Raw genomic sequence first — 25,107 nt, forward strand, 5'->3', positions numbered from 1 at the left:
AAATGTGCACGGGAGACTGCTTTATTATTATTTTTTTTTTTCATTTTCCAAGCCGCTTATCCTCACAAGGGTCAGGGCAGTGATGGAGCATATCACAGCTAGTTTCGGGCGAGAGGCGGACTCCACCCTGACCTGGTCCTCAATATTTCTTTATTTTTTGATTTTATTTTTTTATTCCTCTCTTTCCTTCCCCTGCTGAAGAAATTCTATAGAGCCTTTCTAAAGAATTTCTAAAGAACTATAGAACTTTAGGTCCGATTTCTATAAAACTTCTATTGTTCTGTAGAAATCATATAGAAAATCACAGCCAAAGTTCAATAGAACAAGTTGTTTTGTACAAATTCTATAGAATTCTATAGATTTCTACAGAATGTCTATATAAGGGTCCTGCGTTTGGATTTCCTTTAAACAAAAAACAACATACAGTAACGGTGGTTAGTTAAATCATAAAATAAATTAACCAAATTGACACATAATGGAACATAGAGAAGAAAAACTAAAATAGATAGCGAGCAATCTCAGAAGAATACAAGTTTGAATCTGGGATCTGGCCTTGCTGTGTGGCATTTGCATGTTTTCCCTGTGCTTGTCGTGGACCGTCATATACCAAAGTCCCAGATTCAAAAAAAATAAAATCAGTGGCGTCCCACAAGGCTCAATCCTGAGTCCAAAGATTTCCTATGTGGAATTTGCATGTTTTCAGATGTACCCAGAGGGGACCCGTGCTTGTGTGGGTTTTCTTGGGGTACTTCCGGCTTCAATCATTCCAAAAGCAGTTTAATTGAAGACTTAATTGTCCATACGTGTGAATACAAGCACATAAAACGAAGACACACACACACATCAAAACGAAGTAGACATTTTTCTTCATAAATCTTTAATTCAGTTTTGGGATGTCCTGCTTCATATGAGCACCATGATGTCCTGCAATGGTTTGCGTTTGAGATCAGGCACGGTAGCATCCTTGGCAGGGTAGCCAACAGGAAGCAGCATCAGCAGCTTTTCATTGGCTGGTCGTTTGAGCAACAGCCTGAGCTTCGGGCCGCAGTTGAGGGGCGTCGACGTTACAGTGACCAGACCCACATTCTAAGATTGGACAGATGATGAGAGAGACTTTAACACGCAACCCCCCTGCGAAAGTTAGCTCACACAAATGGCAGATCCGTGTTATTTCACCTGCAGTGCTGCCAGTAGGATGCCACAGGCTATGGACACGCTAATCTCATTGTAGTAGTGTGTCCTCTTTTTCTTATCCGGTAAGATCCCATATGTCTGTTTGAAGATGAGGATGAGGTACGGCGCGATATCCAAGTACTCTTTGATCCAGTTTGTCCTACGGTGAAATTTTTTTTACCCACATTCAAAGCAGGTTTAAGACTGATTGGAAATTAACGATGGCGCCCGCTCACCGGAGTGGTTCCAAGTCACTGACCCACTTGTCTCCCATCCTCTGGCGGTAGTTGACTTCCTCTTCTTCCTCGACAATCAGTCGGATCTGATGCTTGGTGTCCGGGTCGGAGACCACCACAAAGGTCCATGGTTCTGTGTGTGCTCCGCTAGGTCCTGTACCTGGCCCAGGTCCGTTGAAAACATTCAGTGATTCATTTTCTAAGCCGCTTATCCTCACAAGGGTCACAAGGGAGTGCTGGAGCCTATCCCAGCTGTCAACGAGCAGGAGGCGAGGTACACCCTGAACAAGTTGCCACCCAATCGAAAAATAAAATAAAATTATGTGTACCTTATATGGAGCCTTGTGGATAAACGATGTGCAGGTGGTCCTCAATTTACATCAGAATTTCTTTTTTATGGCCACAACATAATCCAAATTTGTATGAAAGTTGGAACGCACAGTAGTCCATCACTAATTTATGGTAGTCCAGTAGTAAAATAATCTATCCATTAATTTTCTAAGCCGCTTAGCCTCACGAGGTTTACAGGGAGTGCTGGAGCCTATCCCAGCTGTCAACGGGCAGGAGGCGGGGTACTCTCTGAATTGGTTGCCAGCCAATCGCAGGGCACATCGAGACAAACAGCCGCACCCACAATCACACCTAGGGTCAATTTAGAGTGTCCAATGAATGCTGCATATTTTTGGGATGTGGGAGGAAATTGGAGTGCCTGGAGAAAACCCACGCAGGCACAGGGAAAACATGCAAACTCCACACAGCCGGGGTCGAACTCGGGTCCTCAGAACTGTGAGGCCGACACTTTACCACCTGATCCAACGTGCCCCCAAAACAGCTATCTATTTTTATTAATTTAATCTAATTCAAAAAGGAAGAAAAATTAGTGTCAATTTTAGGCTCGGATAAAAAATAGAAAACTGAAAAATGTCCTCAGGACCTAATTTGATTTCAAATGATCTAAAAAGCTTTTCTTCAGCTCGGTTTATTTGAATCCCCACATAGTGGCTGTTTGGCATTCAAAAATTTGCCGGTTCCCCCCCCCAAAAAAAAATTGATATTATAATTACAAAGAATAAAAAAAATGAAAACATGCAGCAATATTGGCGCGCCTCCTTAATGTTTGGTTCCGTACCTTTTGGCAGTGATGACAGCCTCCATATGTTTCTTGTATTAATCTAAAAGCTTTTTACACTTTATCAGGTGGTATTTTCCCCAAAACTTTCTCTGTAATTTGTTCAAACTGAAGATTTGCAGTGTTCTTTTCCCGAATGGTAGCTACAGTAAAGGCCTCGAGTTCCAAATGCAAAAGAGCCCGACCGCATTATGTATCCTCCACCATGTTTGACGGTTGTGATGCATAGCCAAAAACCTCTACCTTGGCACTTTTGTCCCTCAGAATTTGACAAGAAATATTGGGATTCACTGCCTTATCCTTATCTACCACTCCAAAGATGAACTGATCATGATCGAAGGCCTCCATCTACAGGTATCTGTCATTACAGTTATGTAAAAGCGAGACCGTCTTCCATTCTCACCTGTTGAAAAGCGTAAAGTACTTGAGTAATTTATTCCTCAGTGGCAGTAAACAGTTGGGTTCTTTTTGTGTCCGTGCATGTGTTGGATTATTACAATTGAAAGCATTGCGGCTGCATTTTTTTTACATTTTGGTTCTGGTTTTGTTTTCATGCCTGCATGCCCACATACCTCCGGTGCGGATGACGTTCTCGATCACCTCCAGCGGAACGGCCTCCGGGCTGATGAAGCGGACGGACCGGCGCTGGTTCATCAGCGCGTAGAAGTGCTGAGATCTGTGCAGCATCTGGTCCTCGGGAAGGCGCTGAGGCGAGTAAGGCACATGCGCGACGTCTTCCTGCTTGTCCACCCACTCACCTTCATCTAGAACATATCAAGCAACAAAAGCTCAAAACTTCATTTGTGTTATTTCTTCTGATACAGTAAACCTGCAGGCAATTGATGCCCACCCACTCCAAAAATCATTTACAATTTCCTATATCCATCCATCCATCCATCCATCCATCCATCCATCTAAACATCCATTCAATCATCTTCTTCGCCGCTCATCCTCACAAGTGTTGCAGGGAGTGCTGGAGCCTCTCCTGGCTGTCAACAGGCAGGAGGCGGGGTACACCCCGAACTGGTTGTCAGCCAATCGCAGGGCACGTAGAGACAGACAACAGTCGCACTCACTATCACACCTAGGGGCAATTTAGTTTTTGGGATGTGGGTGGAAGCTGCAATTATTATGTTACTACAATTATTACTTTACTACTGGACTAGCATAAATTAGTGATAGACGACTGCACGTTCCGAGTTTGATACAAATTTGGATTATGTTGTGGCCATAAAAAAGGAATTCTGGTGTAAATTGAGGACCCGCTGCACATGGTTTATGTCGGTGTTCCACAAGGCTCCATATGAGGTACACAGAATTTTACATTAATATTCACACATGGGGAAAGAGAACAGTTGCACTCACAATCACACCTCGGGGCAATTTAGAGTGTCTAATTAATGTTGCATGTTTTTGGGATGTGGGAGGAAACCGGAGTGCCCGGAGCTCTTACCATCATCTCCTGCCTGTGCCTCGGTGTTGTCTTGCAGGTCCTCGTCCACCCAAGGTTTTGCTTCAGCGTCGGCTTGGGTTAGACGCCTCCTCACCGCCAGGAAGCCCATCACCATGCACAACACGAGCGCCAGAATTGGCGTGAGGACGGACACGGCGGCCATGACTGGACACAGGAGAGGACACGCAGCCACTTGGTTATACCCACCAAGAAACTTGTGCTGAATTGACGTCATGCAACGCTGAAAGTGTGTCTGAAACGGCCAATCAGCTCACGGCTCTGCTGAAGAATTTGGACGAAAGTGCATTAGTCTAAAGCTTAAAGTTCACGTAGTATACTGTAGTTACAGAGTTACTCAATATCGCCAGGTCACTTCATGACTAGGATAAGTTCCTTTTTTTGTCGTCAACCTTTTTTTTTTTTTTTAAACTTTATGTAACATTTGCAGACAATGTTATTTTGAAATTCAGTTGCAAGTAAAAATTTAACATGAGTGAGCTTTGGACGCTGCACCACTGACGGTGGCCTGGAAGTGCAAAGCAACACAACATTTCATGGAACGCAAAAGCATAAGAGGAAACACTTGTGCATTCATCGGAGACCCGAAATTGCCCCTAGGTGTGATTCTCAGTGCGTATTGTTGTTCAGGATGTACCCTGTCTTCTACCCGATGACAGCTGGGATTGGCTCGACTACTCCCAGGACCCTTCTGAGGATGGGGGGCTCAGAAAATGGATGCATTGATGGATCTTGCTCCCGAGTTTTCACAATATTTACTACAAAAAGTGAGAGCGTTACATTTAATATGACATGAAAAAAATAATTGCTCCATGAGATTTTTTTTTAGAACAGAATCTCGTTTTTTTAAACAATTATTATTATCATCTTATTAATGCGTGTTTACGGTGTATGTGGGAATACCGTTGCCGTTATATGATATGTCAAAAGGTGGCGCCACTGACTCACCGCGAGCGTCCACAACGTCTTGCTCAGTATGAATGATTGATAGAGTATAACAAAGAAAAGAAAAAAAAAACAACAAAGAAAAACACGATAATTTGCTCTGATGAAGCAACAAAAATGTCGATAGTTCATGAAGTCCACTTGTATTGTGCCATGCAAAACTATTCTGGGCAATTTTTACCCTATGACAACTGTAACGTTTGCTGATCTCTGACCACAAATGTTTTGATCGACCCGATTTAATTTGAATATCAATCCGGAGTTGCCCTTTCCGTGCAGCGCAAGCCCCGCCCCTCGGCCCGTTTGCTCTTTTAATAGCAGCTGTTCGATTTCTCGCGTCCACTCCACAGTCTGCTGCAGCCCCCACTCCACGCGCTCTACCCACGCCACTAAAAACCAAGCCAACCAGCTACAAGAGCCATGTCGGCCGCCAGCACCGAGACCAGCGCCCCGCCGCTGCCCTCCGCCGCCAGCCGCGTGTTCTTCCAGGCTGCGCCCGGCGTGGGCTGCGCCGGCTCGGCCCCGCTTGGTGGCGGCGGCTCCGACGACCCGGTGCAGAAGCGACAGGGCAAAGTGACCGTCAAGTACGACCGCAAGGAGCTGCGGAAGCGGCTGGTGCTCGAGGAGTGGATCATCGAGCAGCTCAGCGACCTGTACGACTGCGAGGTGAGTGATGCCCAACCGCGGCCACTCCATCGGTTCTTTTCCCCCACGGAATTTGAGAGGTTTGCATCTGCATTTGATCAACTAACTCATTTAATTCCAGCAATAAGTGCCTCTTAGCCAGTTTAAATTAAGCCGACATGACCCCCCCCCCCACACTCCTCCCAAAAAGGGGGATCAAATGAGGATAAGCTGTACTGCGAATGAATGGATTCTCATTATTTCTGTCTTCCTTATCGAGTATTTGCTGCTATGGTTTTTTGGGAGAAACCCTCACATTATCATCTCAATATCACCTCGACATATGCGTTTTACATGTTATATAATCGAGCTCGTAGCTTAATTTATCCTACATTGTTAGATTGATTTGCAAGAATATTTTAACTCACTAAGCTTGTAACTCAGGTTGCGCAATATAAAGAACAAAAAACAACTAATCTTTGTTCTAATAAAGGATAAAAAAAAATGTAAAATGAAATTAAAAACACGATTATGAAACAGAAAGGAATAAACCGATTTAATTAAATGTAATTACTGCAAGTAGTGAAGTATTCTTGTGTTGGATGTTTGCCTGGAAGAGGCATGGCCGAGTGTTGAGAGAGCAAGAATTGAGTTGCGCATGACTTGTGGCCTGCAGCAGCTCCATGCCAGTGTTCCGGTTTTCTATTGGTCTGATCCATAAATGGGGCCCAGTGGCCGCAGGTTTCTCACCCCATCTATCTATCTATCTATCTATCTATCTATCTATCTATCTATCTATCTATCTATCTATCTATCTATCTATCTATCTCTATCTATCTATCTATCTATCTATCTATCTGTCTGTCTGTCTGTCTGTCTGTCTGTCTGTCTGTCTGCCTGCCTGCCTGCCTGCTGCCTGCCTGCCTGCCTGCCTGCCTGCCTGCTGCCTGCCTGCCTATCTATCTATCTGTCTGTCTGTCTGTCTGTCTGTCTGTCTGTCTGTCTGTCTGTCTATCTATCTATCTGTCTGTCTGTCTGTCTGTCTCTCTGTCTGTCTGTCTGTCTGTCTGTCTGTCTCTGTCTGTCTGTCTGCCTGCCTGCCTGCCTGCTGCCTATCTATCTATCTATCTATCTATCTATCTATCTATCTATCTATCTATCTATCTATCTATCTATCTATCTATCTATCTATCTATCTATCTATCTATCTATCTATCTATCTATCTATCTATCTATCTATCTATCTATCTATCTATCTATCTATCTATCTATCTATCTATCTATCTATCTATCTATCTATCTATCTATCTATCTATCTATCTATCTATATCTATCTATCTATCTATCCATCCATCTATCTGACTGCATTCATTGTGTGCAAGTCCCTTTGTCCTGCGCATTCAGAGAGAAGTGTCTACGTAGTATAAATGTGTGTGACTGTGTGTGATCCCACACACTGCCATAGCTTAGCAAAGAGGGAATTAAGGGGGGTACGGGGGGTAGACAGCACCTGAGGGTGGGCAACATTGGAGACGGGGAAAAGAAGGGCAGTGGGTTAAGGGATGTGCTGATGCTGGGACTCGTCGACTCGCCAGCCAATGGCGGCCTCTGGCACTGAATCCCACCGCATGTCTGACAGCAGAGGGTCCACGCTGACACGCATAAGCACACGTGCAGACACACACACACACAGGCACAACGCTGCGAGCTTGGCCAACGCAGCATGAAATTGGCACCCTTGCGTTTGTAGCCTGACATCCACGCGGGGAATGCATCTCATGCTCATGATTTACTTGTTTCGTACTCTGTGCTATGTTTGTATACAGTAGTATGTTAACTCCATGACCAAAGTTAACATTAAACAGAACATAGTTAACCATTGTCCGGTGGTATTTATTTATTTACTTTTTATGGTCTAGTTTGCGAGCTTGCACCTTTTTCTTTAGAATAGTCCTGCTGTGGTACTCTTAAAAAAGTTGTGTTTCTAGTTTTAAGAGCAAAAGGCTACAAAAAATAATGTATTTGTACCTACTTTTGGCAGCATTTCTGGTGAGGAAACTGTCACCATGGCTGGTTGACTCTAAAGTCTCGACTTTGCGGCAGTAGACCATTTTTTTTCATGCCCCCCAGTTACCTCTTGAATAAAATATCATTGTGACTGTAACATAAGGATGCAGTAAAACCCCTCAATCACAGGCGGTTACACACGAGCCATGTTTTTTTTTTTTTAGCATTATAACATTTTAAAAGGTTTTTAAATGTACTTCTGACACAATAGAAAGACATTTTGACAAAGAATAGTGCATTTTATTTTTTGAAGGACAAACAACGCTGTGAAATGCCGCCTAATGGCAAAACTATATCCATCCATCCATTTTCTTTGCTGCTTATCCTCACGAGGTTTGCGGGCAGTGCTGGAGCCTATCCCAGCTGTCAACAGCCAGGAGGCAGGGTACACCCTGTACTGGTTGCCAGCCAATCGCAGGGCACATCGAGAGAAACAGCCGCACTCACAATCACACCTAGGGACAATTTAGAATGTCCAATTCATGTTGCATGTTTTTGGGATGTGGGAGGAAACTGGAGTGCCCGGAGAAAACCCATGCAGGCACGGGGAGAACATGCAAACTCCACACAGACGGGGCCCGGGAATGAACTCGGGACCTCAGAACTGTGAGGCCAACGCTTAATCAGCTGCTCCGCCGTGCCGCCAATTACATAAAAAAGTGAAATACCAGAGAGCATGAACATTTGTAGGTGACTAGAAATTGGCAAAATAAATACATCCCGTTGATTAGTCAAATAATCTCATAAAAATACACCTTTGCATTAAAACAACTATACAATACAAATTATGCAAATGAGCTGCAGATATTATTTTTGTCCACTTGTCGTCGCCAACCTCGGGTTCTAAACTTTTGTACCTATGATATTGAATCTACATTAATTGGACACACTAAATTGCATCTAGGTGTGATTGTGAGTGTGGCTGTTTGTCTCTATGTGCCCTGCGATTGGCTGGCAACCAGTCTAGGGAGTACCCTGCCTCCTGCCCGTTGACAGCTGGGATAGGCTCCACTATTCCCCACGTCCCTCGTGAGGATAAGCGGCAGATAAAATGGATGGATGGATGATATTGAATCTGTTAGGCTTTCACAGTTGGGGCTTGGCCTGTTGAGTGACACGGGAGCCAGCGAATCAGAGTGTAGAGTGAGCTCAGGTTGATCACTGTGAAGCACCAAGGCATCTTGCTTCAACTTTTCTTTTGTAAGCAAATTATTCTTGTTATTCAAATATTCGTGGCCAAACTGCACTGTACTGGCTGCTGGAAATGTAAAAGTCTTGAACACCTTTTGAAGCTTTGAGCAGCTCTACGTTTCTCAGCCTTCTGGTCTTGCATGGCCTCCGAGTAAAGTGTTGACATTGGACGCACGTTTTGCGGTTATGCGGTATCCGTCTCGCGGTGCTGGCGGGGTTTTATATTTCACCTGAGATTTGAATTCCTTGGTTCTATCTTTAGCCTCTCTGGTCTTTTATTTCGCTGTGGGTGATCGGCGTCAGATGAAAGTTCAATCACTTGCCTTCCTGTTTACCTTTGGTGGCTTTTGTCTGACATTTTACTTAATTTTTCAATGAATAATGCATGATTCACAATGACAAAAATCAGCCATGGGTGGTATTTAAGTTGGCACAAATTTAAACTAGGACACGGCTTTGGTAGAGGTTTACGTCTGCAGTTTTAATTAAAGGATAAGTTGGAATACAGTAGCGGGCCATGCATTTGGTACCTCTTCTTTTAGTAGGGATTTACGTGATGTAATGTACTTACTTAATATCACCAAAAATACACAAAGCAATATAAAAGTACGCTAGTATGTCACATCCATGAACTGGAGCAGTTTAATACTCACTAGACATGTTGATTATTAAATACATTTTTGTGTACAGATTGCTACATATATCAAATCAGAGGACGGGAAAATGATGACATCATCAAGGGCCTCCCCCTGGCCCTGTTTGGTTGAAATCTGATTGGTTCAAGAAAATGTAACATTCCTAATGTACTTTAAAGGTCAAATGTCATGCCTATAAACATTCTAAAATCGATATTGTAATGAAAAATGCATATAAAATTATTCACTTCAATGTCCATATGAAAAAATAAATATGAGTCCTTTGCACCCGTGCAATCCATTTTTCACGACGAATCGTGTCTTTTTGAAAAGTATGAAGAATTAATCCTTCCTCCCGAGTGTTCAAACGATATCCAGCAATAAAACGAGCCGGTATTTTGGCTAACATGAAGGAATAACAAGCTACCTTCCAGCAGCGAAAACTAGTAGAAATATACGAGACCGCCTGAGTGGGCGTCTGCTACTAACGTCACTTCCTGCTTCTTGTCGAAAACAAATCTCTCGAGAGGATTTTCATGGCTGGAGTGACAAAAAGCCATCTACATCAAAATCATGTTGTGCTCTGAAAAAACGGATGGGTCCATTCTGGCTGCATTTTTTCCCCATTAATAACTAATTCTCAGCTCAACTAATTCTAAAGGCCCAACATGACTTCATGCTGCAATACCGCTCTTGTGTTGGAACCCGGTTTACATCATTAAATTGCACGGGTGTCATTCATGTTGCGAGTTACGGAGATTCCCTGGCTCCCCTCGTCTTGGCACATCGTTCACAAGGTGAGGCTCGCTTTCATCCTCCCTCCTCAGTCATGACGGCACGCTCGACGACAGCCTCGTTTAAGCAGGTGGCCTTTAAACGCCTCACTCGCGCACACAAACACACGTCATGCTGATGTTAAAGCACATGGTTGTAAAGTGGAAGTCTCACTGCCACCACGCTTGTTAGCACCTCTGTATTAGGTCCCAAATTAGAACAGGTTTTTGTGTGCGTGCGGATGTGTTAAGTGGTGACGTAAAGGTCAAGCATCGGTTTCCTGTGCAAAGCTAATACAGAACAAGAGACCCTCATTGACCTCAGTGGGTGTGTGAATTGGCATGTGTGTAGTGAGAATCAGAGCAAATTGTCTTACTGAACTTCCCCCAATGTTAGGACTCCACATTAGCAATTGTATGACATTCAATACATGAGATGTAACAATAAAATTCTGCCGTTTTTCTTTTTTGAACTACAAAAACATGGCGTGATTGTCAAGCATAAAGCAGATTGATGCCGAAATGAGGTGGAGTTTAACGCTGAGATAATGAAGAGCCACTGGCAGCGGCAGTGATGAATCCGCCTGAACCTGAAGACCCTTTGACAAAAATCGATGACGGCTCCTCTGGATGTGAGAGTTAGTGTGCGTTAGCGTGCGTGTGAGTCGTACGGGTAACTGTAGACTCCGCCGTGTCCTACTTTTTCATGGCTGGCCATCAATAGAGACTCGCTCGATGAGGCTTAGTCACGGGTACATGCTTTCCCGGCCTGGCAGTGATGTGCCTCAAGCCTCTTGTGTACGTTCCTGTGTATCGTATGGGGTTTTACCTGTGCTTTTGGGTCTGACAATTTCTTGGTGGCTTTTACAAAGACATTTTTTTACACTGACAGCTCAATGTATAAACTCATTGACTGGCAGTCATTTCCCCATAATGTCAGCTGTTTTAGAGCATTTGAAAGATCTTTCAAGATCCAGAGAATATTGTTCTTTGACAATATAAGCTCTGAACCTACCTATAATGAAGAATAGACTCTCTTCTATCACCAGGGGAAAAAGTTAGTTCCTAGCCATTTCCGTTCTCTCGTAATCAGCTCTAGAACACGTGTTGGTTTCTCAGATTTGGGACCAAAAACTGTATAAAACTAACTTTTTGTAAAAATACGCTAAGATTTTTTGATTTTGTGGTGCCTCATACTATACACCGAAAAGACGCACCACGAGTGACGCTGGCCCGAGTTAGTTAGACCTCAGCACACACTTCCTACTACAACATAGTTTACTACTGTTTATACCATAATCACTGTTTACACCATACCTATGATACTCAGTTGTAATGTGAGCTATGTAAACTTGTCTGACTTCCAACATGATGGTTTTTCTCAAACATAATTGATGTGACAACCTTAGATCTACTGCCTAATCTTTATCTTCTACTCAAAAGCTATGCTGTCCTATGGATGCCAATGGAATGCCGCAATCTACAGAAATTCATTAGTCATTACAGTGGTTTACAAACCTGAAATTCACAGACAAGATGGGTGATATCCCCTTTCACGCCACCCCTTGACCAATATATATTTTGGTGGCAGGAAACGGTTAGATTCCAGGTGACATACAATAAAGACATCCAGGGTAGGGAATGAGTTAAAATGAGAATGATTATTTTATTAATAAACCCTTTCAAATATTTAAACTTTTTTTTTTAACTTCATCTATCAATGACCTGTCCCATATGTCTGTTGTTGCCCTTGAGCACAAATGTTTACCCACCCCCGGATATACAGTATATTGTATTGAAAGCAATTGGAGCAAATGCTATAAGAGCATGAAAAACATGCATGAAGCTGTCAGAATGAAACATGTCTCCAGGCAATGCTTGCGTGATATGGAGAGCTCTTCCCTCCATCCCCCCCTCATGTATTTTTCCACTATAGATATCATTATCTCCTGTAGCAGCCCCCCCTCCACCTCTATTGCCGGTTCTCCCGTGACCTTGCCAGTCGTTCTCCGTGCTCGCCTTTCACGCTTTTTTCTTTTTTCACCCAAGGAAAAACCAAAGACATCCATTTTGTCATTTGAACATCCCGCAGTCACCAAGGGCTAGTAAAATGGTGCAATTGAATCCAAATCATTAGCGATGCTCGATAACCTCTGAGCAATCTCTTAGGACTTGGGTTTTAAAATATGTGGGAATTAATTTCAGCTGTAGAGCATTGGCTTATCAGTTCTGAGAATCAGGGTTCAAATCCCGGGCCTGCCTTTGTGGAGTCTGCATGTTCTCCCTTTGCTTGCGTGGGTTTTCTCCAGGCACTCTGATTTCCTCCCACATCCCAAAAACATGCATTAACTGGACACTCCAAATTGCCCCTAGGTGTGATTGTGTGCGCGACTGTTGTCTGTCTCCATCTTCCCTGCAATGGGCTGGCAACCAGTTCGGGCTGTACACTTCCTCCTGCCCGAAGACAGCTTGGATAGGCTCCAGCGCTCTCGCGACCCTTGTGGGGTGAAGCAACTCAGAAAATGGATGGATGGGAATTAATTCCCAGAAAGGAATGAACTGGAATGTCTTCAACCCGTTCCAGACACTAATGTAAAAATACTAGTGTTGTATAAAAACAAAGTTTGTAAATTAATGAATTAATTGTATAAATTGTAAGTACTATACATTCTCTGATATTACTTGGTTGGATGTGTACTTTTATACGAGCATGGCTTGGTGAGTGGTGACTAGAGATCGAGTCCGGTTGTTCAGTTAGTCCGCACGTGAGAGTCTTGATTTGAGCTGTGGACTCCAGCAGCTCCTTGCAAGTGTTCTCATTTTGTATTTGTGCGATTGACTGTGACACAATTTAAAAATGTTTTAAGATATAAGCCATTATCAAATATGAAGGATGCCAGTCTCAAAAGAAAGTTTTCTTTTTTTTATTTGTTGCCCCAAGCAAACGCAACGCGACCTAGTAATGTTCAAAATATCGTCGCCTAGTTGACTAAAAAATCAAATGACTGAGTGAGGCTGACAGCCACAACTGGTAGGTTCAACCGGTCGATTGGACTCCTTTTCGTGAATGACCTTGATCTGTTTATGGATCGGACATGTGGAAAGTTATCGTCCCTGAAAGGCAAATCTTTATCTGGCTGCCATTTGAATTGCCTCAATATAATTGTATTCAAAGAAGTGTGTATTCACAGAAGAGTGTCAGCGTGTGGGCAGCGTGCGTGTTGACACGTTTCATGTTGCACCTGCGGACACATGCGTCTGCTACTAAACAAATCAGGAGGCCCTGACAAGAGTGGCCTTTTAGTGAGTGGATAGCCGACAGCTGTTCAAACAGTTTGAAGCCAACAAGAGTGGCCTCGCATATTACTTGGTAAAGCGCAACCCAAGTTAAGGGAACACTGTGTTTGTCTACCGAGAAGAAGAAGCCATTAGATTGTGGATTGTATGGATTTATATGTAGTCATAATTTTTAATGACTTTATTGTTTGATATACTGTATTCCTTTGTGAGTAATGTGTCAATGCTAAAATGGACGTACTGTACAGTGCAACCTCAGTTTTTATATACATCAGTTTTTTTATGATTTGGTTTTCAGTGTTTTTTTTTCACGTAATTTTGGTCCTGGTTTTCGTGCATCAGGAATTGATGTGTGTTCATCAAAACTATTTCATAAATTGTGTAGAAAGGGTTGAAACCACAGGAAGGCGTAATCCACAATGGGACCTTTTTAAACAAGACAAAACAATAACCCCCCACATTCGGCTCGGCGTCACACACGCAACATCTTCATAACACGTACTGTCAAAAGTTAGACCTTCAAAATAAAAGTTTCAACACGTGGGTCACCCAGGTCGCCACTCTCGTGCGTTGTGACACTCCACCATGTGCTATGTTGAGGCACTTAACTGTGCAAAGATAATAAAATTTCGAAGTGCTGGTGGATTTTGTGGCAACTTCACATGGACAATGACATTGTTGGCATTCTATGAAAGTCCAACCCTGACATCCTCTTCTACTGGATCCATTTTCTTTGATTCAATTTGCCATTCATTATTGATTTTTGTAGCCCAAATCAAGTCTTGAAGTGTTTGTCATCTGCAAACATGAGCGCGATGCAACAGAAGCAGTGTGATGTGTCCTCTTGTTTCCAGATGACATCCTTCTCACATCCAGAGATGATCCCGTCCTCACTGCTTTCATTGTCGGGTGGGGCGGGGACGGCTCGGTCTATCAACTGGAGCCTGGTGTGTACAAACACTGGCTCGTTGTGGATGGTGAGAAAACACTGTTGTCATTCATAGAGGGCTAGGGAGCTGGAAGAAGGGAGAGCGCTTCATTGATTCCGCCATCAAAGTCTGTTGGAATGGTCATGAGAATGCACCATTTACAGGATATGCACAATATCAAAATAATGTAGTGTTACATTGGTTCGATTACTATGTTGAATTTGATCTATTTGTATAGAAGCTCAGTTTTGCCCAATGAAATGAAATTCTATTAATTTGTTCCAATATTCTCCTGAAAGAAAAAAAAACAGCAATTTTAACAAATAAATAAAAATAACACTGTACTTTATCAAAACTGAGAAAAATTGTATAAAAAAAAATAACTGGCTAATTACTCTATAGACTGTTAATGTGATGTCTGTGCACTTTTAATCATTCAGGTTTATGAGCATTTTTACAAGACTCACTAAATATTGTCTTCTGTAAATATATAATACTGATCCCACCAAAAGAATGACGAGATTCTTCTTTCACGAGAATAATCAATTGAGAACACGTAATCAATACACTTGTGTTGCTATTGTTTGGCCACTTTTCAAAGCCTCAAAAGATCATTTCCAAAGCGAGAAAGAGCAGGATCTAGTCTTAAATCGCCTTTTAAAGGGATGTAACAGGGCGCATCAATTATGATTCCTCTCTAGTGGTATATGAATAATATGCATAAATGTTCTCCTCTGAGGGCATTTTGTTCTTTGTAGTCCTCCTCTGCGAGCTTCTGTGATGTAAGGTGTCCTCTGGAGTAGCGCTGAATCAGCGTGGGAAAGAGCTCTTGCCGCAGCCAGCTAAACTTCTTTCAGTAAATTCATTCGCGCTGCATGGTTTTAGGAAGCTGTGATGCCGGAGGGAGGCATGGGACAGCGGGGGGTGGAGGGGGTGCTCGTCCATGACATTCACCTTATTAGCAATCTTCACTATTTGACAAGCCTTCAGAAGAGGCCTCGCAAGTTGAGACCGGGTCCACCTTCATCTTCATCCCGTTCTCGGCCGATTCCCAGCATTGCAGTCGGTCTCCGAGGATTAATACATCCCACCTTCAGCTCCTGTGACACTGAAGATAGCTGAGCGCTGAGCTTTTTCTCAGTTACGCAATCAGTCTCTTCCTGTCCGCCTCATCAGTGACCCACTTATCAGTCCTCATCCCCAAGTCCTGGGATCCGATGTTCGCCTCTTAAGTATTATTCCTTCCAAGCGTTTCTTCCCTGTTGCTGAACTCTAGCCACTATCATGTATACATTGGTTTAACACATTCCTTGACCATGTTTGTATCTCAAGTCACACCTCAAATCATCTTTCCCCATTAAAATGATTGTAAATGTTGTTAATCCGTTCCAGACTCACGAGAAACCAACTAATTTAGTTTATTTTATGAGGAAAAAATAGTAATCTGTAGTATTATATTTTATAACATACAGTTATTTTTATAATTAAATATAATTAAATAAATTAAACACACTTTAGGTCAATTCCTAGTCACTTTAATAGGGGTTATGAACAACTAATTTCCATATTCAGGAAAACAGATAAATGGCAGGGCCCTATAGGGAGAACTGGAGCCCCCAGAGACTGCCGCCCTTCTCTGGGCTGCCCATATCGCCCATATGAAAAAGTGCCCTTGATTGCTAATATCTTGAAAAACTCCTGTTGGTCACTCGTATCTCAAGGCAGCGCCGTAGTTTGTTTGGTGGATACGCCCCATAAAAGTGGATGTCCAAGGTAAAATGAAACCAGTCGGTACCAGTCAAACATCATGGAGTCTTTCAAAGGTGATCACCTGCCAATTTGTATGGATATTTTTTGTGTGCGTTTCCACAAATAAACGTTTTGAACGTTACCAAAACAATTCATACTGTACCACACGACACAACACCCTTTAGCACTGCTCCACTGATTGGTCGACAGAGAATGGAAAGGAAACAAACCTTGACATCTTTGCGTTGTTTCATACTTATCGTCAATTGTTATTATTTGTTCCTTTTCTGTGTTTGCCGCTCTGATGTCACACTATTTGTGTAATGAAAGCCACAAAAGCCAATCCCGCTAACACACCCTGTGTTAGAAAACAGGCTCGGTCAGGGGGTTTTACTGCTTCACAAATTAACTTCCTAAGTGGAATTGGACCGCTTCATTGAAATGTGTCTTTACAAAACCGCAAAAAATGATCTCTTGCCAAAGCATTAGCTACTTTTCAGTACAACCTTTTGGTTGTACACTGGTCAGGTTTTATTCACTGGGACTCCCTGTGAAAAGCTATGTGATGAGTTTGAGTGTTTAATTCAGTCTGAATAGAGTTTATGAGTCACTGGGTCGGGCCGCTTGCATTAGCATTCCGTCACCTCCAAGCAGACGAAGTAGACAAACTGCTGCTGGCTGCTCAGCTGTTGGTGAAAACAAGTCTGTCACATGTTTGGCAAACGCGTCGGCTGGGTGTTATGCCCTCTTTCAGACTCTCTGCTGGCTGTTGTGTCTCGTGCAGACGCATTATGCTAATTATTTCATTACATAAACATTTTCTCTCCTTCAAAGGTAAACACCCTCATTTCCACGCAATTTGGTGCTTTTTTGTTTGTTTGCAATTGGTTTCTGGTTCCTTGACCTGATGCCTTTCATGCGACGGTACAGCGCAAATAGAAACAAACCATTTCTGTCTTGGGTCACTTTTGTCTGGTTTTAGGTCTGTTGACCTATTGTTCTGTTCTGATGGTCCAGTTTAAGTGGGTAGTGTCTAATGCTAGGCAGGCGTTCCAATAGATGGAGACCCAGAGATGATGCAGTATCGGTTGGCTTGTGAGGAAACTTTGTTAACATGATTGTATGAATTCTGACGCACACCAAGCAAGCAGACAGCATAAAGAGGTGGTCTCAGTTTATTTGCGGCAAAACTCTTATGCAGTCTGTTTGCGTGTGAACATGATCATCTGAAACCTTGTGTAAATAAAACAGGCATGTCAAGACCGCTAGAAAAGGCGGTTTCAGATGGCTTAACTCTGAAACTCTGATTGTTTTCTTTAGTCCAAACACAAAAGGTGGTTGTGGTCCACTTTGTAGCCAACGCTGGTACAGTTAATATGGTCAAGTCTGAAAGCAATCATCTTAAATCCTGGTTTGCAGCAAGCAATTGGACGAAGACCACCATTGAAGCTACCACTGGTAGTTGACCAAGAAGGTTAGTCTCGGTCCAATGGCAAACGAACTCTGGTGCAGTTCATTTGGTCAGAAAGCTGAGCTAACCTCTGGACCGATACCCCAAGGAAGGTGCTAACAGACTGTAAAAGGGGTCTCTAGGTCTGCTTGCAAGGGAGCTATGGTGCAATTCGTTTGGTCAAATGTGAACACAATCATCTAGAACCCAGGGTGGCCGCAAACAAGTAAACTGATACCTCTGGAAAAGGTGGCTAAAAACTGAAAAAGGTGGTATAAGTGTCCTTGTAACCAGACTCAGTTGCAGTGGTAGATGACCAAGAAAGGTGGTCTCAGTCTGCTTGCAAGTGAACACTGGTACAGTTTGTCTTGTCAAGAGCGAATGTTAACATCTTGAAACCTGGAGCACACCAGACAAGCGGTAAGTATTTCTGATCCAAATTACAAGTGTGAATTTTCTTTAAATGCTTATAAGCTGTTTCATTCTTTGTTTTTAAGTGCTTTTAATCACATAAAGCACATTTAGTTAGGTTGTGTGTCAGCTTCCTTTATTTTAGACTTAATTTATCCACCAAAAAGACCCCACCCAGCTTGCCTTCACACTGCCAATACAGTAATTCATGCATTTTACATGAGTTTCGTGCATACAGTTCCACCGGCAGTGGCAGTTTTTATCTGGATGGTGATTTCCATTCTGCTTGCCGCAAAGTGCGACATACTTTCTGTCAAGCTGGACTGGCACGCAAAGCCCTGCAGTCGACATCACTCTGCAAAAGACTGCTGGCAGCTCGAACTGCGTGTGTGTGTGTGCGCGTGCGTGCGTGTGTCATTGGCAATGGCCTACAGGAACCAGTCTTCTACACAAGGCTCATGCCTGCCTGCCCCACTTGTCGCCAATCGTTGCAACAGAGTGTGACAGACTGCCTGCTGACATGTGCAATTGTCTCACATGTCACACAACACTGAGAGTTTCGTAGTAGCATTTAAAAAAAAAAATCACGATTAAAGTGGTAACTTATTTCAATACCTATAAGGTACTGTAATGTATTATGGCAATTTGGCAGACCAAGTCCCCGACTCTATAAATATGTGATTAAGTGGTATGCATTAATTAACATCTGTTTATCTCTTCTCACACTGAAACGGCTTATCCTTCTCCCCATTTCATGTTTTTGCATGTCAGCCCCTGCACACGTCACGGTAATAAGATGACAGGCTATTTCAACGAAGGGGCTTGAGGGAGGGCGGGTGTGTTTGTGTGCGGTAAGAGTGAGATGCTTCAATACAGATTTTAACTCATTTCATTGCCAGCCTCTTTAGTAACTGGTTGGATTCCACTTGATAGATATAAATGCCCACCGTAGCGAGTGTGTTAATGGATCAGCAGTGAGGATAAGGAGTGTTTAAACTTGCAATTAAAGTAAATTAAGTTAGCCAGATCAATCCTTTAGGCATCTAGTTAAAATCCCGACAAAATATCTAGAAAAGAGCAGCACGTACAAAGTTTCCTTGCCTGCCCTAGAATAACGAAAGCTATAATTGGTAGCTATTTTTTTTTGTAATAACTGTGGCTGAGCTTTAAAGCCGAGAGTGAAAATACAAAATATCCTCCTTCCATCTTCGCTCTCCACGAGCTTGAATGCCACCGACAGCCGCAGGTTAAACGCAAAGTCCGCTGAGACGTTACATGCCTCTTGAATTTTGCTTGATCCTCAACCCGAGCCGTAAACCAGCCTAACGTGTGATGATTTGAGAATGACGTGTCTCCATGTAACAAAATAGCAGCGTTTGCAAAGACGACCATTTGAAAGTGCGAGGGTGGGGGGTGGGGGGGGGCTTGTGTGTGTGGTTTACCACACCATCAGGCATCATGCGTTCAATTAAAAAAAATTAAAATTATGCAGAACACAGCCTCAAACCGTAAGAGCCGCTCACATTGCGATTTCCACGCCATGTCTCTGCCAAAACACGGAAACCATTTTGAATAATGAAATGGATTTCCACCATTTTGTGACTACTTGCCACAGGAGGAAGAGATGCCTGAGGTGGAGATAGACATCGACGACCTTTTGGAGGTGAACAGTGACGATGAGAGAGCCGTCAAACTGCAGGTACGCTGCTGTGACGTTCTAGTTTGAAAACCCGTAACCCTTGTGAGGATAAGTGGCTAAGAAAATAGATGGATGGATAGTTATTTTGGACATAGGTTGCACGGTGGCGCAACTGCAAAGCGTTGGCCTCACAGTTGTGGGCCGCGGGAGTGCTGGAGCCTATCCAAGCCGTCATCGGGCAGGAGGCAGGGTACACTGTGAACTGGTCGCCAGCCAATCACAGGGCACATGGAGACAGACAATAGTCACACTCACAATCACACCTGGGGACAATTTAGAGTCTCCAATTAATGCATATTTTTGGGATGTGGGAGGAAACCGGAGTGCCACACAGGCACGGGGAGGAAATGGAAACTCCACACAGCCGGGATTTGAACCCCGGTCCTCAGAACTGTGAGACCAACGCTCTGCAGTTGTTCCACCGTCCCGCTTCTTTACATTCCATTTCATTATGTTATTACTATATGTTTCACATTTTGTTTTTTATGGGGGTTGGGGGGGGGCCTGGAATGGATTGTCCTTTTGATTCATTTCAATAAAACTCTTATCTGCAGGAACAACTGTAATTAAATTGAAATCTGAATGTGTCTTTTAACAATGTTCTTTGCTTTTTTCATGGACAGGAGTCATTAATAGACTGTTACAAACCAACAGAGGTGAGTGTGCCTTTCATGTGTACGTACAGTGAAACACTCATAATCAGTGACTTCCTGTAAATGTTTGTGGGGTGACATTATTGATCGTTAAGTGACCCGTGTGTGCTTTGAAGCATCATATCCGGGAAGTCAGCGGTCTGGTGACGTGTGTGTGTAAATTGACTTCTTGAATGTGAAATTGTGTGTGTACATTGGGTGGTTTTTATGAGGTGGAGCTAAGACAATGGTTCCCAAACTTTATTTGCAGCACCCCCATTTTTGGAGAGGGTCCCCTGAACCTATCTGAATCAGAATTTTCCTGGGTTATTAGGGACCAGGGGTGTTCTTCAAGGAGGAGTCGTAGTCGTCCTTCCGTTTCACCTACTGAGTTAAAATTAATGAGCAATAAACAGCGATCATACAACCCCAATTCCAATGAAGTTGGGATGTTGAGTTAAACATAAATCACAACAGAATACAATGATTTGCTAATCATGGTCAACCTACATTTAATTGAATACACGACAAATGCATGATATTTAATGTTCCAACCGATAAACCTTATTGTCATTCACAAGCAAAGATGGGGAGAGGCTCACCTCTTGTTGAACAAGAGCATGGGAAAATAGTTGAACAGTTTAAGGACAATGCTACGGATGCAAAGTTCAAAATACAGCATCTGTGATGGTTTGGGGCTGTTTTATTGCCCCATCTGTGAAGGCACCATTAATGCTGATTATTATTGTTATTATTATTATCATTAATACAGATTTTGGAGAAAAATATGCTACCATCTGACCGATGTCTTTTTCATGGATGCATAAATTTGGGGGTTGGAACAGATTAATTGCGATTCCATTCTTTTTAATGGAAACCATTACCTCGGGTAAGAGTTCTTCTGGTTACAAACGGGGTCAGAGAACCAATTAAGTTTGTAACCCAAAGTTCCACTGTATGTGGCATCAGATCCATCGGCAACTGCTACAAGGTCGACTGCACTGCCAAATTGACAGCTCATACAGTACATCTAAGCCTCACACGGATATACACACACACACACACACACACACACACACACACACACACACACACACACACACACACACACACACACACACACACCACACACACACACACTTTAATCCCCTGAGAATGAAGAGGCGCAGATGCCATTTTGAACACAATCCCACCAAGAAGACAAAGAGCTCACACAGAAGGCGAAATATATATATAAAAAAAGCAAGGAGCACTGATGTATGGCTAAATCTGGATGTAAACAACTGTTATTGACAGAATAAAAAGACAGACATCTGCCAAGGTCAAACAATCCTCAGCGTTCATCGCAAGACTAAAATCATGACATGGTCTCGCTAACAATTCTGTAGGTGGCGGTAAAGCGAATTACATTCGTCCTTCACCATATTCTGCTTTACATACATATCCAATGATCACAGATTTTTTTTTTTTTTCACGGGATTTTGTTGCCATCATCTTTCCACCCGGACTAATGTTATTGCAAAATTACAAGGTAGTAAGCACAGGCCAGGAATATAGTGTGTAAACGGCAGAGAATGTCCAAAGTTTAGGATTTTGGTACACTTAAAACAAGAAGATGATGTGTATGTGTCCACTGAAAAGTAAAGTAAATATTATTAGCCAATTTACTTAATAGAGCAAAACGTAATCCAGTTACAGGTGGTTAAGGATGGACAACCTTCAGTGCACATTCATCGCTTTATTGAGTGAATGGTAACAAAATAAACATAACAGTGAGTCACTCAACACCCAAATCGGCTAACGGGTTAGTCAACTCTACATTGTCACTCGTCGAACATCACTCAACAGGTCAGGCTCGCCATTTTAAAGCCACACTCAATCAAAGAAACAGATACTAGTGTGGAGTGTGAGGATAGCAACCCCAGGTGGAAAGAGTAATTCAAATAAAACTGTACCTCAAGTGCATATTTTGTATTGGTATTATACCTAAAATTTTAGAATACATAAAAATAATTAAATAAATATTAAGTTGCTACTTCTAACATAGATTGCAATGGATTCCTTGTTTGCCATCTTGGCATCGCGGCTAATGTAGTTTTTGTTTTTTGTAGTTTAGTTTTCCTCACAATGATGAAAACTTTGTTGCGCTCATTTATTAGGTAATTTATGAGGTAATTAGCAAAACGGTACTGCACCACTTGACCATGATGCAATTGAACTGAACTTGGCTGGTTTGATATCGTGTAAATCAATTATTTCGTGTTCATGTAATCCTCATCACGGTGACCGACAATGTCTCTTTATGCTTTTCATACTTAGCGGATTAGCTCACGGAGCTACCATAATTCCCGTCTTAAAGAGCACACCTGGTTATAAGCCTCACCCAGTACAATTGTAAAGGAAATACCATTTGGTACATACATACGCCGCAGCCGTGTAAAAGCTGCAAGTGCCCACATTGAAACACGAGATAATTACCAAAAAACCCAGTCCACAAAAAGAGTTTAACACTAGTGCCGCTGTGCCAATGCTAACGCTAGCACTGGCGCGCTAACAGGGCCGGTGAAAAAAAAACATACTGGTACAAATCACTGAGACACCCTAGCGCGAACAAGGGGACCGGTAAAAGTCACTTCCTTGGCACATATATTCCACCAGTCTCACTCTTACCTTTTCCCTTTGAGTGCCCCCTGGTGGCCATTAGAAAAAAAGCACAAATTAACCGCATCACCCCATAAACCGCAGGGTTGAAAGCATGTGAAAAAGGTCGTGTCTTATAGGCCGGAAATTACGGTAACTAACCTGTCAAAACATAACCTCTCTCCTAATGCTACTTGAGCTTTCGCCTGCAATGTTAAACGATATCTGGATGCTGGAAAGGAGCGTATGAAGACAGTGTAGAGTGGAAAATAAGGAAGAAGGAGGACAAGCAGAGAGGGAGTTAAAGTTCTGTAGATGTCATAAATGAGGTCATGAGTATGTGTCACTTTGGTAGACTGTACAAAAGTAAAGTGGATTATATTCCATCACGTTGTCCTTGCATTCACCTTCACACGCTTGACACTCTGACTTTTACTTACCTACTGTAATTTGTTTTGGTTTAAAATGACATACAGCCACATATTCAAATATTCAATAAAAGGAACTGTTGTGAATAATATTCACTCAGGTTTAGTTAAACTGTCAGGCTACACCGTGACGGCAGGATCACAACGCCCTGCCTCAGCTGTCACTCACAGGCTAGCGAAGGGGGAACCACATAATTATGCAAATGTTACATTCATTCTGGATCACGGTGCGGTATCTGTTTTGAAATGTTGATCTGTTTGGCCAAATGATAAAAGAAAAAAAAAAAACAAGAATCTTGTGATATACATGATTTCAAGGTCACAAACAGTGCACTGCATAAGAACGTCGTCATTCTCAGTTACTGCTTTTCAGGTACTGCTTATGGTTTACAAGTGTTTTCACGTACACATATTTACTGCAATTATTATTTTACTAGAATTATTACTTTACTACTGGACTAGCATACATTAGTAATGGACTACTCAACTGAATAGAGCCCCGCCTGTGTGGAGCTCGCATGTTCTCCCAGTGCCTGTGTGGGTTTTCTCCAGGCACTCCAGTTTCCTCCTACATCCAAAAACGTACAACATTAAGTTGACACTCTAAATGACCCCAAGTTGTGATTGTGAGTGGGGCTGTTTGATGTTCGATGTGTCCTGCGCTTGGCTGGCAACCAGTTTAGGGTGTACCCCGCCTCCTGCCCGATGACAGCTGGGATAGGCTCCAGCACTCCCCGCAACCTTCGTGAGGATAAGCGGCTAAGAAAATGAATGGATGCATTACTTCACTACTGGACTACCATAAATTAGTGATAGACGACTGCACGTTCCGAGTTTGATACAAATTTGGATTATGTTGTGGCCATAAAAAAGGAATTCTGGTGTAAATTGAGGACCCCCTGCACATGATTTATGTCGGTGTTCCACAAGGCTCCATATAAGGTACACAGAATTTTACATTCATATTCACACATGGAGACAGAAATTCACACCTAGGGGCAATTTAGAGTGTTTAATAAGTACATGTTTTTGGGATGTGGGAGGAAACCGGAGTGTACCGGGAGTACATCCAAACTCCACACAGGCAAAGCTGGGATATGAACCCCGGTCCTCAGAACTCTGAAGCCAATGCTGTACAGCTGCGCAACCGTGCCCCATATATTTGACACCATGCGTCGTTCATAACCATGGAATGTGTTAAAGGACTCTAGGACAAACTAATATGTATGTGTATCACGATGAAAGATATCAGAAAAAAATCTTTTGGCATAGTTTTCCTGCAGTCATTTGAAGAAGACATGCACACAATGAATATCTGTATCTATTCTGTGTGTTTGCACGTGTATGAGTGCGTGTATGAATGAGCGCCGTTTTCTAATTATAATTTTCTCTCTCCCTCTCTCCGTATTCTGTTCTCACAGGACTTTATCCGCGAGTTGCTGGGCAGGATAAGAGGAATGAGGAAGCTTAGTGCTCCGTCTAAGAAGGGCCTATAATTTCAGGGACCACGACATCACCTCATCCACACACGGCCCCCCGCCTCCCCCCACCTCCACCCCCACCCACTCACCACCACTACCACAACTACCACGGCGACTTCGGTAACACATCCGAACAGAAGCCGTATC

General features: G+C 42.8%; 2 protein-coding genes across 3 annotated transcripts; one reads left to right on the forward strand and one right to left on the reverse strand.

The window, feature by feature from the left end:
• Positions 1-903: 903 nt before the first annotated feature.
• iyd (iodotyrosine deiodinase) lies at positions 904-4,744 on the reverse strand. 2 transcript variants are annotated; one of them, XM_061812540.1, is made up of 6 exons: positions 4,647-4,744; positions 3,992-4,156; positions 3,111-3,302; positions 1,410-1,569; positions 1,177-1,333; positions 904-1,086 (listed from the first exon to the last, which is right to left on the reverse strand). In XM_061812540.1, the coding sequence occupies exons 2-6, from the start codon at positions 4,152-4,154 to the stop codon at positions 904-906; spliced, it is 855 nt and encodes a 284-aa protein (XP_061668524.1). In that variant the 5' UTR covers positions 4,155-4,156; positions 4,647-4,744. The 2 variants fall into 2 exon arrangements, with proteins under 2 accessions (XP_061668524.1, XP_061668523.1); XM_061812539.1 differs by lacking the exon at positions 4,647-4,744 and having other exon boundaries at positions 3,992-4,226.
• A 630-nt stretch (positions 4,745-5,374) lies between these two features.
• On the forward strand, positions 5,375-25,107 carry ppp1r14c (protein phosphatase 1, regulatory (inhibitor) subunit 14C). Its single transcript, XM_061812844.1, has 4 exons — positions 5,375-5,620; positions 19,696-19,779; positions 20,403-20,435; positions 24,901-25,107. Exons 1-4 carry the CDS (start codon positions 5,375-5,377, stop codon positions 24,973-24,975), a joined length of 438 nt encoding a protein of 145 aa, XP_061668828.1. The 3' UTR covers positions 24,976-25,107.

This window comes from Syngnathoides biaculeatus, chromosome 23 (genome assembly GCF_019802595.1).
Source record: "Syngnathoides biaculeatus isolate LvHL_M chromosome 23, ASM1980259v1, whole genome shotgun sequence".
In the NCBI taxonomy this organism is placed as follows: domain Eukaryota; kingdom Metazoa; phylum Chordata; class Actinopteri; order Syngnathiformes; family Syngnathidae; genus Syngnathoides; species Syngnathoides biaculeatus.

Coding starts and splice junctions, on each gene's coding strand:
- ppp1r14c (XM_061812844.1), top strand. CDS start 5,375: ATGTCGGCCGCCAGCACCGAGACCAGCGCCCCGCCGCTGCCCTCCGCC. Junction 5,621..19,695: donor GCGACCTGTACGACTGCGAG/GTGAGTGATGCC, acceptor TACTTGCCACAG/GAGGAAGAGATGCCTGAGGT. Junction 19,780..20,402: donor AGAGAGCCGTCAAACTGCAG/GTACGCTGCTGT, acceptor TTTCATGGACAG/GAGTCATTAATAGACTGTTA.
- iyd (XM_061812539.1), bottom strand. CDS start 4,226: ATGACGTCAATTCAGCACAAGTTTCTTGGTGGGTATAACCAAGTGGCT. Junction 3,303..3,991: donor GGCACAGGCAGGAGATGATG/GTAAGAGCTCCG, acceptor GATATGTTCTAG/ATGAAGGTGAGTGGGTGGAC. Junction 1,334..1,409: donor AGTGACTTGGAACCACTCCG/GTGAGCGGGCGC, acceptor ATTTCACCGTAG/GACAAACTGGATCAAAGAGT.